Source organism: Neltuma alba, unplaced genomic scaffold, assembly GCF_004799145.2.
Source record: "Neltuma alba isolate B1F8T4 unplaced genomic scaffold, ASM479914v2 tig00012991_pilon, whole genome shotgun sequence".
NCBI classification, from domain to species: Eukaryota; Viridiplantae; Streptophyta; class Magnoliopsida; order Fabales; family Fabaceae; genus Neltuma; species Neltuma alba.
This window is the reverse complement of record NW_021637344.1, coordinates 312,827-328,374: the sequence shown is the minus strand read 5'-3', so window position 1 is coordinate 328,374 and position 15,548 is coordinate 312,827. Positions and strand designations below refer to the sequence as shown.

The 15,548-nt window shown below is 39.5% G+C and overlaps 1 protein-coding gene across 1 annotated transcript; it reads left to right on the top strand.

The window, feature by feature from the left end:
- Positions 1-9,250: 9,250 nt before the first annotated feature.
- On the top strand, positions 9,251-11,943 carry LOC114733312 (probable trehalose-phosphate phosphatase J). Its single transcript, XM_028920759.1, has 11 exons — positions 9,251-9,712; positions 9,819-9,959; positions 10,054-10,125; positions 10,239-10,331; positions 10,419-10,481; positions 10,575-10,676; positions 10,766-10,843; positions 10,979-11,048; positions 11,131-11,201; positions 11,323-11,415; positions 11,542-11,943. Exons 1-11 carry the CDS (start codon positions 9,455-9,457, stop codon positions 11,608-11,610), a joined length of 1,110 nt encoding a protein of 369 aa, XP_028776592.1. The 5' UTR covers positions 9,251-9,454; the 3' UTR covers positions 11,611-11,943.
- Positions 11,944-15,548: the final 3,605 nt, after the last annotated feature.

Below are 15,548 nucleotides of genomic sequence, written 5' to 3'. Positions count from 1 at the left end.
GAATTACACAGAGAAATGGACTATACGGGGCAAAGGAATTGGAGTAAACTGAGAATCGGAATCAGCATGAGGATGGCGTGCCATATATTATTAACATCTTCTGCATAACAAGGAATATAATCGTTAACATTATCAAATCTTTGGAACAGGTAATCTCTCCTAATCTTTTTGAGCACGCGGATTCCACAATGTGGCATGCATTATTATTGGAGAAACTGTTTTTTAACCAGATCATGAATAATATAAATGTTAATATATATATATCCCGTGCGAACCTTGGACTCTGAGGAATACAGTGCACCTAGCTAGCTGCTTCCTTTGAAAGAGATCAAAAGGACGAACAAAAACTCAAAAAGTAAACGAACCTCGCGATCCAAGATGCAAATGAGGATGGCATGATGTGTGAGCCAGTATTTACTAGGGCAAGTTGTTTGTTAAGGTCGCACGTGGTCCCCCCCCCCCCTCTTTTAAATAGCTGTTCATACGAAGTATCATAGTTCTGGTCAAATTAGCAGTCAATATATATAGGAGATGCTAGCTAGTTATACACACAGGCGGAAATATCTTTGAAATTAAACGAGAAGTTTGAAAATAAGTATGTACGGTCGAAGGCAGAATATATCGCTGCTTGTATGTATAATATGGCCTCCAAACACTTGTGTGGTCGTCCAGGGGGCTGAGACATGCATGTATGTTACATATGAAGATCTTGCAATTGAAATGACAAGAGATTCGAATTTAATAAAGGGATAATTGGAGCTGGGGAATTAATCCAACAGATTTGGTCCATCCCATTTGGAATTTTGGAATCTGGAATTAATCTGGGAAACCCGCAAATAGAATAATAACATGCTTTTTCAAATTAATGGAACTGGAACAGTGGCCCTCTCCCCCACAACCATATATACTAAAGGCCCTTACCGCTCTCACAGCATGTGTGACAGTATATATGCGCAATTTCCCTGCTGGGTCTTTACAATTTCCCCTTGCTCCGAAAATAATACTCCTCCAGTCCTAAATATAAGACTCTTATAGTATAAGAATATTATATTTAGGACCAGAGGAGTATTGAATAATACTGAGAAGTAGTAAATATAAACGTTGTTAACTCACCTAAACCTTTTTTTTATTTAAAAAGAAAAAGGCGTTGGTAAGGAGGAAGGCAGGCATATATATTGGGGAGTGATATATGATTAGGCAAAGATGGGCGACATAGGGACGTGTGATTTGTATCTATCAGTATGGATATGGTTCATAAGTGAAGTAATTGTGATTATAATTTGTGGCTCACACTGCATAAATTCCCTTATTCCCTTCCTTTCTTCGTCTTTCTAAAACTGTAAAACCACATAACTGCCTCCCTAAACATTTATTTTTCCAAAACTTCATTAACCGTGTCATATACATGCACGCGGGATTCCCACAAAATTCGACAAGCGCGGATTACTGAAAAAATTAAGCTAACTACTGTTGTATGTATAATGATTCGTCAGTGCGTGTGCGTGTGAAATGCGCATCTATTATGCAGACACAGCCACACGCGTCACAAAATCATCATTTTCTTTTGTTACTTAAATGTACAACTGATTTTGCAGTACTTGTTAAGAGCCTGTCGTATTGATTTAAAAATCATCAATTATATATTAACAACAAAACCTTGACTTTCTTCAAAGTATTCGAAATATCCATATCATGCCAAAATCTATTTTTTGACCCAGAATTCTGATTTTGTCATAAGCCATACATACCAGCTTTTGCTCAATGTCTATTCTGCTAAAATACCCAAAATTAATCTCATCACCTCTAATTCAGATGAGCCCTGATTTGATAGGTGGGTACACATTATCATTATACATGTAATTTCTTAACAGAAGAAAACATTGAATACATAATTTGAATGGTTAACAAACACAAAAAGGCTAATTCGTATAGTCATTTGGAAATATCCATTCATTTCTTTTCCATTAATCGTATGTTTTTTGAGGGTTTAAAGTGATTTAGTTGAAAAAGGAAAAGATCCAATAAAAACAATATTAAAAAGAAGAAAGGGGGAATAGCACGTGGCTTGCCCGCATAAGAAATAAGAACCGCACACTTTAAAAAGGAGTGGGGAGGCATAAATCACATCCCTGGTCTAGCTTTCTAATGCTTAATCTCTCTCCCTTTTTTTTTTTGTAAAAACAAGCAAATGTAGTGATTTGATTTTTCCCCTTAAAAAAATGGCATCAAGGAGAAGAGAAAAAAGAAGAATGGGGACGGCACTGGACATCGAAGTGGGAAGGCCACCATGCCGACCTGGGGCCTCGTAGGAACGTCCCTTTCTGTCACATCCACCAACTGTTTCAGTTGCGATACAGTTAGATCATCTCAAAGTGATCTCCCTAAAGCTAATTACATATAAAAGCCAAAACTTAGAAAAAAACAAAGAAAGAAAGAGAAGAAGAAGAAGAATAAGAGATCAATTATTAAATATATAAAGTGGGGATTTTTATCTCTTATCCATTCTCATCTCCATATCCTTTTCTCTTTTATTCTTATTTTTCGAAACTCAGTCCTCTTTACTCCAAAGTACAGATCCAAAGATGGCGAATGAATACTACTCCACCGGCCGGCCAATATGATACAAGCTGGAGGACGCATCTAGGATTAAATCTTTATTCCCGTTTCTCAAACATAACAGTGTTAGGTGAGAGAATAAAATAGCTTGATGCTATATTATGTTAATCACGAATTATATTACTAGTTCAATAAATCCAACTATTATGATTTCGGCAGTATATTATGGATCGCGCGTGGTAACAAGTGAGGATAAGGAACTCAATTAATAATAAAAAAGGGGAGGGGGATGATCGACGTTGTGTCAATTAAAAGAAAGATTAAGGATATGGACCATCAAGCTGTATACTGCAAAGAATTTGTTTACATATGCACAGATAGTGGATTCGTGATCAACTTCTTTGAAGTGCACGGGTCAGAAATTAAAGAAAGACGAATCCTAGATTGATGCGATAGAAAAAACCATTCTTTTCTTAGTAAGATCTTGGGGATTCAACCTCATTTTATGCTAGTCCTTTCAAAGATAAAGGGTATAACTCGCTTCATTATATCCACTCCCGAAATTAACATCCCATCCCTCGCCTTGCTCACACATTCATTTAAATTACAGCAGCTTTTTCCCCTCCTTGTGTCAAACCCTGCATATGTGTCCTATACATAGAATACAGGAAATAATACTGCATATATGCCTCCCTCTCTCTGTAAATTTCGACATTCTTAATGTACTCATTTGCTGATAAGGAGTGAATAAGTTGCGCAAAAATATGAAACCATGCATATATCATTAAGATGATTAACGGATGTAGTATTCTCAATTTTATTCTTGTTATTTCTCCACATTCATTCAATCTTGTTATAGAGCTGGCTAGCAAGCTAGCTGGTTCAGCTTTCAAGCCATAACGGTTCAGAATATTTAGTTTTGCTTAGCTTTGAGTGGCGGTCAATTCACCATTGAATCTGGCGATCATTTAGTCCTAATGCACGAAAAGATGCGGGGTATGGCAGAATAAAGCATCATTATAATATGTTCATGCCTTCTCTCTGTAGTTTCCCTCTTCCTTCAAAAGGCACCATTAGCAGATAACCAGTGGAGGAAAGTGACATGTTTTATTTTATTTTATTTTTCAAAAAAAGTCATCATGGTTTTGTACATATTGTGTAAACAGGGTGCTTTGCTTCCCCCCATATTTCCCAATCATTGAAGTCTGAGGAGAAAAGAAAGAATTTGCAAGATAAAACCTGCAAAGCAAAAGAGTGTGAAGACAAAAGGGTGGGCACGCATCAAATAAATGACTAGACGCCACAACGGAAAAAGGGGAGAAAACAATAGATAGATAAATATTATATTTGTTATTTTATGCCAAAAGGAAAAAAAAAAAGGATTAAAGATGAAGTTAATACTAATTTATCTTATTGGTCACAGATCGAATCCTATGACTGTGAGAGTGTGAGTCGAGTAAATATTTTTAAAGATGAAATTAAAAACATCGGGAGAGTAAATTTGAAAATGACGCCTTCAAGTTGGAGATCAGATCATGAATGACCAGGTGCAAACTTGAGATCAATGCTGATATATATATATATATATAGAGAGAGAGAGAGAGAGAGAGACGGGGTTGCGAAGAAGGAGGATACTGAGGTGCAAGTATGTGTGTCTGTGCGTATAGACACACGTGTAAGGACGAAAAACAAGCTCCTTTAATTTGGTGGTCACATAAGCGAGCGGCATATACAGGCAAATGGGTTGGCACGCATTAAAAGTGCGCGTGTTAATATAATTAAGAAATAAGAAGGTGATGAGCACACACATACCCCTGGACCCTGCTGGGACGTGCTTCATGCGTTTAAATGAATATGGGGCTTCAAACAAACGAACAAACAAAAGCCTGGCGTATGTTGGATGCCTTGGGTTCTAAGGATTCACACAAATTAAACGACGACATTGATCGATAGATGTTGTTTGTTGGTTTGTTTTTGCGTGGGCAGGGAATTGTTAAAGAGATTAGGCGGCGGGATGATGATAATGCAAGTGACAGCGATATGGAGATGGATGGTGCGTGCTGCGTAGCCTTCGACTCCTTTGCACCGACGTCCTCAACCTCAGCCGCATTCCGTCCTCCACATATACATACATTTCCCTGCTCTCTTTATTCCTTCACTTCCGTTGCTTCGCTTTCATGATTTCTTTTTCATTCTTCTCACCAATTTTAAGTTCAGGTAATCGATCATCACAGTAATGCTCGCCCTTTTCTGATCAACAGATCAATGGGTTTCTGTTTGTAGACATTCCAGCTTAATTGCTTGTGACATGATAGATATCCGCGTCGTCAACTCACGATTGAGTGGGTCGGGTTGAAAGGAAAATTGATAAGATGGCCCTGCTATATAAATATATACACATGATGAGCACATCCATGTTGTACGTGTATTGTTAACACGTGATCCAATTAAATTACCGACTTCAGTTTCCACTTTCACATCCAGTTAATCTTGTGCTCATGGATTTAATTAATCATGGAATTAATGGTGATACTATTTAATGATCTTGTGTGGATAGACACAGACGGATGGCAGATGTGGTGTGGAAAAAAGGCTATAGCTTAGAGAGGGTGCTTTTGTTGGCGGCAAGCTAAGTGTGAGGAGAAAAAGGGAATGGTTTTTCTTTTTTTTCTTGTTTTGTGGCGCACACAAATCATGTAGATATTCATACACCTTCATTAATTCCACTCCCTCTGCTTGCTCCCAATCCACTGCTTCTTCTCCCTCCAATTCATTGCCTGTAAATATATATATATATATATATATATCCAACTGCTCCTGCCTTTTTAAATATTTTTTTTCACTCAAATAATGACCCTATATATATATATATATATATTCCGCCCCAAGCACACGCACATGTATAAATCCAACAATATAAATTAATCTGCGCTCCCAAGAATCGAGAATACAAACACAATCCAGAGCATATATATGTATATCTACATATAATGAACATGGGTGGTCCGGTTGGTATGTATGGCGTCCAATTATATAGTGAAAGTCCACGTCACGCATCATGTGACTTTTGGGATCTTATTCACCAAACGGAACCCGAATCCACCGACCCCCACATTTCTTCTTCCATTGCTTTCCTTGTCCCTTTCCCCCGTATAAGTACAGCAGCTATGTAACTATAATTGCCATATGTGAAAGAATTAGCTATTCTTGAAAAACATGTGTTGCTGTTCTTATAATGTCATTTTCTTAGTTATTTACATTAAAAATTATCCCTGGATTATTTTAAGAAAAAATGACTGTGACAAATAAAGAAAATTCATCGATGTCTCACATTTAAAATAAAAAAAAATTGTATAACTAGCTCTTTTATATATTTAGATGTAAAGAGTATACACATGCGCGCAGATATATGTAAGAAGCTAATCCACTTCAATCATCGGTGCCCATAATTAAATTTGACCTTCAAAAGGAGGCAAGTACCGGAGTAAGAGGAGCTATCATTTGAATGGGTCCATATTTAATTATTTTATATCTGAATAAATAAACTATATAACATATCCATTAAAAAAAAAAAACTAAAGGAGGAGATTCCAGACTCATTTTGAAGGTGCGGGTGTGTGCGCGCGCGCGCGTCGGAAAACACGCCCACACGGTGTATCTGATGAGGAGAAAACAGAGAAAGGGACGGGGGACTCGAAACACACGTGTGGTGTGTGGGTGGGATTAGGCTGCCCCTAATTAAGCCCTCCGACCTTTGACTGCATCTCCCGTTGACCACTCCTCATCGCCTATCATGCCCTTCCCCGCTGTGGGGTCCCTTCCTGTTTCTTGACTTTGATTTCTTCTTCCCTGCTGCCACCCCCCGTCTCCGTACATACAATATATTTTGCTGATGTCTTTTTAAATCACACATAACAAATATTATGCTGCGGTGTTTAATGAATATTTAATGCCATTTAAAAGAAAAACACTTTAAGCAATTGAATTAAAATTTACTGCAAGTTTATATGCCTCTCATTTTTTCAGAATATTTTCAAACGTGAGACTTCTTATTATGTTCTAATATTCACCTCTTGGCGTTTTTCTTCTGTGCTTCCTTACTGATGAAAAGGAATGGTACAATTTTTTTATTCTCTTGAAGCCATTAATCACTGATCGGTAATTCATTGGGTTTATCTCCATAATGAACCCCAGAGATTCACATCCTTCCCACTCAGGCGAGGCTCCTAGCTACTTTCTGTTCGCCGGGTTTACACAAAGCCAAATTAAGCCTTACGTGTCAGAGACCCCGATGCCAGAATAATATTCAAATCGAAAAGTTGATTCAATCGGGAGCAAATTAAACCAGGCGAGCTTACGGGTCATCAGGAAAGGGTATATTAGCCTAATTTCTGGCCATATTGTTGCTTTTTATGTATACATGTGCGCACGCCCATTTGGACCCCTCAGCGAACACGGAGGGTATATATTTAAGAGACAGAAATCTATTCTTCGATGGTGCGGTTAACATGGTAACAACTTTAGATCTTAATGCATTTAGCTCTCAGCTTCACCGAGAAGTCTGAGGCCCCCTTAGCTTGTTTTGAATAGAACTAACAATAATTTGTGGGGTGGAGAAGACGCCAAAGAAGAATGGATCCTCTAAAAGTTGAAGTTGAATGCTGAGCATTAATCAGTATCAATACTTCAACCCACGAGAATGGAGTAGTTAGGTGCCAAAAAGAAAGGATGTTTAAAGATTGAAAAGATGCTCAGAGTGCGCACACATGCGCACACACATATATATGAACACCACAGGGTTCAAATTTCAAGGGGAAAGCAGACCCTACGCTGCGCATGTGAATAAATCTGAACCCGACGACCATCTAGTAACAGAATCTTGTGCTCCTTATTATTAACTAGATTTGTTTTTTTAGTTGATAATATTTTAAGAGATTCGGAAACTTGGGAGGCAAGTAATTCTGCCACATTCCCATCTGTGAACAAATTCTGTAGGTTTTTTTTTTTCCTGATTGCTGATGCTGACTGCCAACCTTCATATACGGAGTGTCTTTAATAGTTTCTGTTTTCTGGTGACATGCTGACTTAGCTTCGCTGTCTCCTTCTGACTCTTTGACTTAGAACACGCAAGAACGACGAAGATCCGAAATACAAGCCATATAATATTCAGTAGCTTATTGATGAAACAAGAATGCCAGCAAGGAAATGAATCAGGAAAAAGGGAAAGAAAGAATTTTGGGTGCCATTCCATTTCCAGGGAGCAGTTTGGAATTAAACTATGATGGATTTGACCATCATTCGGTCTTGGTGAGCGGGAAGAAAACTAGCTTCGGCTAGCTTTCAATGAACAATTTATTAAAATCGATAAAAATAATTATCAGTCAAAACTTTTTAACAGTATGTAGTCTATATTTTAAGGTGAACCGCATGGCAGGCTGATAGCGCAAGAAAGGAGGCAACATTCCGGTTCATATTATTAGTCTGACAGACGTGGGTTTGCTTTATGGTTGTGCTTTTTTGGACCTTTGTTTGGCTTTACTGCTCAGAGCTTCAAGCATCGAATAATGAGAGGTAGAAGAGTAGCGTCCAGAGTACAGACTAGAGACCAAGGAGCAGGCCAGGTGGGTGATTCCTATTTGCTTTTCTCCTCTTCCATTTTGAAGCTCTCTCTGCTTCTTCGACACCTGTGCCTCTTCCCCATCCAGCCACCCCCTGCTATCCTTTTCCTTCCATGTACTGCTGTCACATGAACCTGCCACTCCCTTATTTTGTTTATTGGCTGCGATGGCAAATTATTAGAGAGTATGCGAAGAAGCAAGGGAATAATATTTGACAGCAGGAGAAAAATAGTATGCTTCCTTTTGTGGTTAGTTTAGTTGAAAGAGGAAAAAAAAGTCGTGGTGGGATATACCCTCCCATTGTAAAAAGTACAGGTGCATGTTTTTATGGCATAGTTTACTTGTTTACTTACTGCAGACAGGGCGGGCGCCCGCCGCCTCTTAACCGGGAGACGCGGCTCTTTCTTTATCATAAGAAGTTAGAACAAGGTTATCCATTTTCACTTACTCAGCATCCTACTCCTAAAATTTACTTGCTGCATGAACGAACGAACACGTGCCGTTCTCTTGAGAGTCAGAGGGGGATGGCCTTTTTTTTTTTTTGAAAACTGAAGAGGCCTAATGAACTCAAAGCCCAATTATGGGAATAAATTCACCCCTCCAAAACACAAATTAGGCGGATAAAAGAGTTACTGGTTGCAAGAAATTGGTCTTTGAAAAAAAGGGAAAGAAAATAATAAAGGGATTAAAAAAAAAAGAGAGAGATGGTTGTGCAGAGAAAGAGTAAAATGGGAGTAGGCCACGTGAAGAAAGAGTCGGCTGAGGGATGTCGGGCACTACTGGTAGTTATGATGAGTTGACGACCCCTCTTTTTTCCTTCCTCTAATGTTCATTTAATTATATCCTTAAAAATAACACAGAAAACGGCGGTGGCTTCATTGCAACTACGGCAAAGATGCGGGGTCAATCCCATCCATCTCCTCAAGAAGACCCTGGCCCGCCCACCCCCACGGGCCCCCCCCGGCGGACATCGGGTCCTTTCCAAACTTGTGGGTCCCATCGCCCCAGCCTTTTGCCTTCTTCCTATAAATCCACCCTCTTCCCTTCCTCTGCTCCCACAGCACCCCCTTCTGCTTCCTCTCCCCGAACTCTACAGCCTTCTTCCCTTTCCGGTATTCATATATTATTATATTGTTCCTGCCACTTTCTTTCGTTCCTTCACAGGTTTATATCCTTTTCTTTGCACACCCATTGGCCCTGTACATCCGCACCTACTCTCGCATTCTTCTGTTTGCACTCTGTCTTGACTCGTTGGGTTTGTGTTTGCGCTGGCAGTGATCATGACGCAGCAGAATGTGATGGTTTCGGATGCGAACCCCGGGCTCAACATGGCTATTTCTGCCTCTGTTTCAAACTCCTCCATTTTCACGGCCACGGCACACAAACCGCCCTCCGCGCCCTCCGCCTATATTTCCATTCCCCGGAGGAAGGTGCTCAAGAACCTCGAAATCAATGCTTGGGTTGACTCCATGAGAGCCTCTTCTCCCACCCATGCCAAATCCACTCCTTCTCTCACTGAAGAACATAGCTCTTGGATTGTGAGTATCGCTCACACTCGCATCGCCTTCCGCTTTACTCCCTGTTTGTAAAAATGTTGGATTGATTTTCCCTTTTGTTTATCATTCAATATTGTTTATGAAACAGCTTCACCACCCCTCTGCATTAGACATGTTTGAGCAAATCATCGATGCCTCCAAAGGCAAGCAGATCGTTATGTTCCTGGATTACGATGGCACGCTCTCGCCCATCGTTAACGACCCCGACCGTGCTTTCATGTCCGATGAAGTGAGTTGTCAGCTCATAACCATGTCGTCCTGTTCCTTTTCCCTGTTCCATGTTGGAATTTCTGCTAATATCAGCTTTATCATATTCTTATCAGATGAGAAAAGCAGTAAGAAAACTCGCGAGGTGTTTTCCCACTGCCATAGTAAGCGGCAGATGCAGAGACAAGGTAATCTTAAGAGCCTGCTTATCATTGCGATTAAATGATGGTTTCCATCTTTTTTTTTTCTTTTTATGTTTCGGCCCTCCATTAACTTAATTTTTTTAATCTGCCAACAACAGGTATACAGCTTTGTTCGCCTGGCGGAGCTATATTATGCGGGAAGCCATGGCATGGATATCAGAGGCCCAACAAGATGCTCCAAATACAATAAAGTGAGCAACTTGTTGAATACCGTAATGTATAGTATTCTAAATTCCTAATCAAGAAAGGTTGTCATTTACATTAATCATGATCGACAGGAAAGCAAAGCAGAGGCAATTCTTTTTCAGCCTGCCAGTGAGTTTCTTCCCATGATAGATGAGGTTCGTCTTATTTCCCCTTCCCTCTTATTCTACTTGGTTACATGTCAATCTACAAGGCTCTAAATTTAAGTTGTTTATGGAATCCATTTTCAGGTGTACCAAGCGTTAGTTGAGAAAACCAAATCAACACCAGGAGCGACGGTGGAGAACAACAAGTTCTGCGTCTCTGTTCATTATCGGTGTGTTGATGAGAAGGTATGGTTATGAGCCCATACGTGTGTAAATTTTCATGTGAATATAGCTCAGTTACAGACGAACTGAAATTATATATGCGCCATACACAGAAATGGAGTGAACTGGCTCACCAAGTGAAATCGGTGCTTAAGGAGTACCCCAAGCTTCGTCTAACCCAAGGAAGGAAGGTGGGCCATAATTCTGTTTTCTTGTTTTACTCGTCTGCTTTTCCTGGGGGTATTTGATTTATTTTAAGATCGCCTATCAAAACAAAAGTTATCGAGAGAAATGTCTCACTTTCACTCATTATTTGTTTAATACAGGTTTTTGAGATTCGTCCCGCTATTAAATGGGACAAAGGGAAAGCCCTAGAATTTCTGCTAGAGTCACTTGGTGAGTTCAGGTTTGGTTGCAACAATGAGCCCAATATTAAACAATTCGCACAGCAATCTGAATAACGAATTATTTTCAACAGGATTTGCCAATTGCGCTGATGTCTTCCCTGTCTACATTGGTGATGATCGAACCGACGAAGATGCCTTTAAGGTATTCCATTAATGTTGATTTGTACTTTTCAGAGCTCTATGAAAGATTACTAATTAAGAATTTCCTTAACATGGGATAATTCACGCTAATTAAATTGTGTAAATCGTTTAATGATGAGCAGAAATTGAGAGAGAGGGGACAAGGTTTAGGCATTCTTGTGTCAAAATTTCCGAGGGACACAAGTGCATCCTACTCTTTGCAGGAACCCGAGGAGGCAAGTACAAGTGTACAACTGGTCATTCGTTACCTTTTTTTTTAAAAAAAAAAAAAAAGCTCCTCGGCATTCTTAATATATAGTTCCCTCATTTTAGTTTATTGAGAATCATTAATATGCATGCAGGTGAAGGACTTTCTTCAACGTTTGGTTGAGTGGAAGCAAGCATCTCAGCGTACATGCTCCAAAGTGTAAATGTGTACTCTATATGGATGACATGTACATCCATACCCTGCCAATTACATATTAAGTTCGGGGTAGGATATATAGGGCTTTTTAAATTTTTGTTCAATTTCAGAAGGAAAACACAAAAATGTAAGGAAAAGGAATGACAAAAAGTGTCGTTCTTATTTCCCAAACTCAACTGCATTGATGTAACCAGTCGACTGCAGAGAAAATTTCTGTAGCTTCTCAGGCTCATGTAAATGCATTCAACTATTTCTGTTTTCCATCTCCTATGACTAATTCCATATCATATGTATATACACATATTCTTAATAATAACTGTCTTGTTTTCGAGCCCCAAAACTCAGGACCAATTCGTTTATTTTATTATATAGAATTGAAAACATCGATCTTCGTTGACCCAGTGTTGAATGACGAGTTGAAATTAAATTACGTGGTTGACATCGTTGGCCCATGAATTTCTTAAAGTGTAAGGAGCAACTCACAGATGTCAATTTCACTTATACCCGTGCCAATTATATTCAGCCTCCGCTGTTCATTGGACTTGGAGGTCTAAATTAATTAGACGTCAATTATTGGTTACCCCTTCTCAAAGTTCTTAGGTGCCTTGATGGGGATGGACGAATGTTTGATTAATGGACATTATTATTCTATGGCAAAGAAGAACCCAAATATCGAGTCACCGGCGCAGGAAAATGGAATATTTTGGTGACAGATCGATTCATAGTGTAACTACGGATTCCGAATCTATTTTTAACATATATAATGAATTCAATACATGCAACAAACTATGCTGTAGCCGAACCACGTTTCGCTTCATTATTGGCTACAATGCAGAACCATTTTAAGTATAAATCCTGGAAATCTACAATGCTGGTGCTGGCTGCTTAGGAACACAGTGAAGTGAGGACACGTGTATAGACCAGAACTTGTATGGAATACAGCGGCAGGATAAATAACTTCCCCCATCTCAGTAAGATATCCTTAAGTTGGAAATAAGACAATCACAGGCATTATTAAGATTTGGGTTTTTTTTTGGAGATTCAGGTAATGCGAGGGGGCCCCTTATCAACTGTCTTGTAAGGTTTTCTATCTTGTTTCTGTAGATGACTCAAAAAGTGGCAGTTGTGGCTTGTGAGCGAGACCTTTGGTGCTCTAACAATGTTGTACTATATGCCACATTATTCAACGCCTGTATTATTGTTCCTTCGTCTGTGCCTTGACACACTGCCATTTATGGCTTTCCCTCTTCCATTCTTTTTTGCAGTGATCATTGGCACTATTGGATTCCCGAACTCCTCACTTTATCCTACTTACATGGGGCTTTTTTTTTTTTTTTGCCTCTTGTTTTCAGTATCATCACCAAAATATCAGTATGTATGCACACACATAGTAGAAGCTGCTCGGTTCTAGGTGAGTCAATTATTGGTGCCCAAAGAGGAAGAATATTAAAGTAATAATTGTTTTGTCACAGCCTTTGAAGTGTTTATCTTTTCTTTATGGAACCAGTACTGGGTCAGCATGCATGTAAACTGGTTTTGTCTGTTACTAAAAAAATTGAGCGTATGTGAACATTCCTGAATGATATAGAGATATCGATTATTTAAGTTAGATTGGTAGGTTGTGTAATCACATGGAGGTAGGTTGGCCATAAATTAAGAAAGGAAAATTTCATGTCCCATTTAAAAGGTGCTTCGTTTTACATATTAAATTTGAAACAGATCCCGTTCGCAGTCTTTATTGGGGGAAAGGCAGAAAGGTCGGGTATAATTACATTTATAGGGTTATGCTTTGCTGTCAGACTTCCATATATACGAATGAAAGCCATGCTTTATTTGTTTTATAATTAGTAGAAAGCCGAGTTGGCAGCACAAAATGTGAAACAATTTAAACGATCACAAACGACCCAAATATATATAAGACACATGCCGAAAGCCGTGCCTGTGTGCCCATGTTCTGGAAGCATGAAACAATGCACATTATTGACGCGACGATGGTTTCTGATGGAAAAGCTGCCACGTCCCGGAGCTTTCAAAATATGTTAATATGATGGGAATGTGATATCGAACAGCATTAGATGCTTTAATTGAATGGGGGAATGCAGAGGATTACAAAGAGAGGGAGGCGATAAGATGCTTAGGAGGGAAGGAATGGGAGGGAATCTGAGAAAAGGAGGGTGAGTTGATAGTTAGAATTTGTCAGGTAGGGAGGAGGGGGCCTTAAAGCTGAAAGGTTAGGTCAGTGAAAGTGAAACAGAAGAGAGAGGGATTAAGGGAATCTAAATGGTTGAAAGAGGAGTTGGAATCCACTTAAAAGTAGGGGTTTGATGTGAAGAGTGAAGAATATAAGCATAGATATTTGGAGGGGAAACGCTCGGATGGATCCACCTGCATGCTGCTGTGTGCTGGACGTGGAAAGATGGTGACCACTGGATCCACCATCCCCATTACAGATGCCTCTCCCTTGAATTTAACTAAAGCCCTTTTCAGTTTCAATTATTGGCCAGATGCAAGAGTTGAAACTTGAACCTCCCACTTCTCTCTTTCTCTCACAACCACCCACACAAATTGTGTCAACTACCTTTTAGGTCCGTAATATCCACGTTCTTGGCTCTTATATTAGTTGACTTGAAGAGAATAGAATTAGTATTTGATAGCATTTCATACACAAGGCAAGAACAACTGAAACTAAACGAAAGAGAGAAGAGAGGTTGAGGGAGAGAGGGCATGCATAGAGGAGGGAAGCTCCAAGGAGGGGTGTCAGAATCTGTGCTGTCTGGGGATGGGGAATGGTCCTCAAAGTACACGTGTCTGAAGGGAAGGGGCGAAAGGGGACACGTGTAAATGATAGAAGGAATCGGTCCCCGCATTGAGGGTCGAGCCCAGGGAGGAGATCTATGAAGAAAAATAGAAGTTTAATAATTGCTGAGTTTGGGTGCGTGAGTTTATGCAGTAGCTGTGAAAGGCCCAAGTGCAAGTGGTGGTCACATGGGGGCACAGATGCCCTGCCCGTGGGGAGCAAAGTACCCTGTCCCTCTTTTTCTGTGAATGCTTCTATTTTATATTATGTATGGTATAGTTACTCTTTAGTGCATCCCTTTGCTCTCTCCTTGATACGTATTCCTTGTCAGATAACTGCATGATTGAGCGTGTGTTGCTTTCTCATTGGTCCTTTCCTACTTACTTTTTATACTTCTTCCCTCTTCATTGCCTATCACGGTATCACCTCATATATCAATATTATATCCTTCCCACCATTTTCTCAAAATCAGAAAAACACCGTATACCCAACATCGAACAAAGCCACACAGTATCTGCATGCGTATTCACTACTCATTTCATTTTCAGCCTTACAAACATGCAGTTGAATTTTCAAAATCCTCAAAATATATAAGTAGTATTCACCATTCATTTCGTTTTTAGCCTTAGTAACGCGCAGTTGAATTTTTTAAATTTGACTCACCGCACATGTGCTAATGAACGGAAAATTAATGAATATATCAAATACAGCTTTAAAAATGAAATAATCCGTGTGCGGGCGCACGCGTTGCTTAGTTTAATGAGAAATTAAAGTAAATTTGCCCATAAAGAAAACACTTTTTGTCAAAACAAAGTATTGTGATATGTGATAGTTATAAGTGGTATAAAAGGGGAAATGAAGAATAAGGCATCCAACAAGACATGTGTCTTTCGGTGATCGAGAAACTTTGGAATTCTGAGCCTGTAAAACATGTATCGATACTGACATAATTAGGCAATATATGTGCCAATAATTATAACCAACAAACTAAGAAACTAAGCGGACACTAAATCTAAAAGGCAAAATATAGGAAAGAACCGAAATGGGCAAAGGGACATGCATGAACCCCGAAAAGAGGGCGACACAGTGGGACAGCGAGTTAGGGGGGGGTGGAAAGAAATTTTAAGAAAAGGAGGGGAGAAAAAAGA

Excerpts from the sequence above, each read along its gene's own strand:
- LOC114733312 (XM_028920759.1), top strand. The coding sequence starts at position 9,455 with ATGACGCAGCAGAATGTGATGGTTTCGGATGCGAACCCCGGGCTCAAC. Across the intron at positions 10,844-10,978 it reads GTCTAACCCAAGGAAGGAAG|GTTTTTGAGATTCGTCCCGC; the intron begins GTGGGCCATAAT and ends TGTTTAATACAG. Across the intron at positions 11,202-11,322 it reads CCGACGAAGATGCCTTTAAG|AAATTGAGAGAGAGGGGACA; the intron begins GTATTCCATTAA and ends AATGATGAGCAG.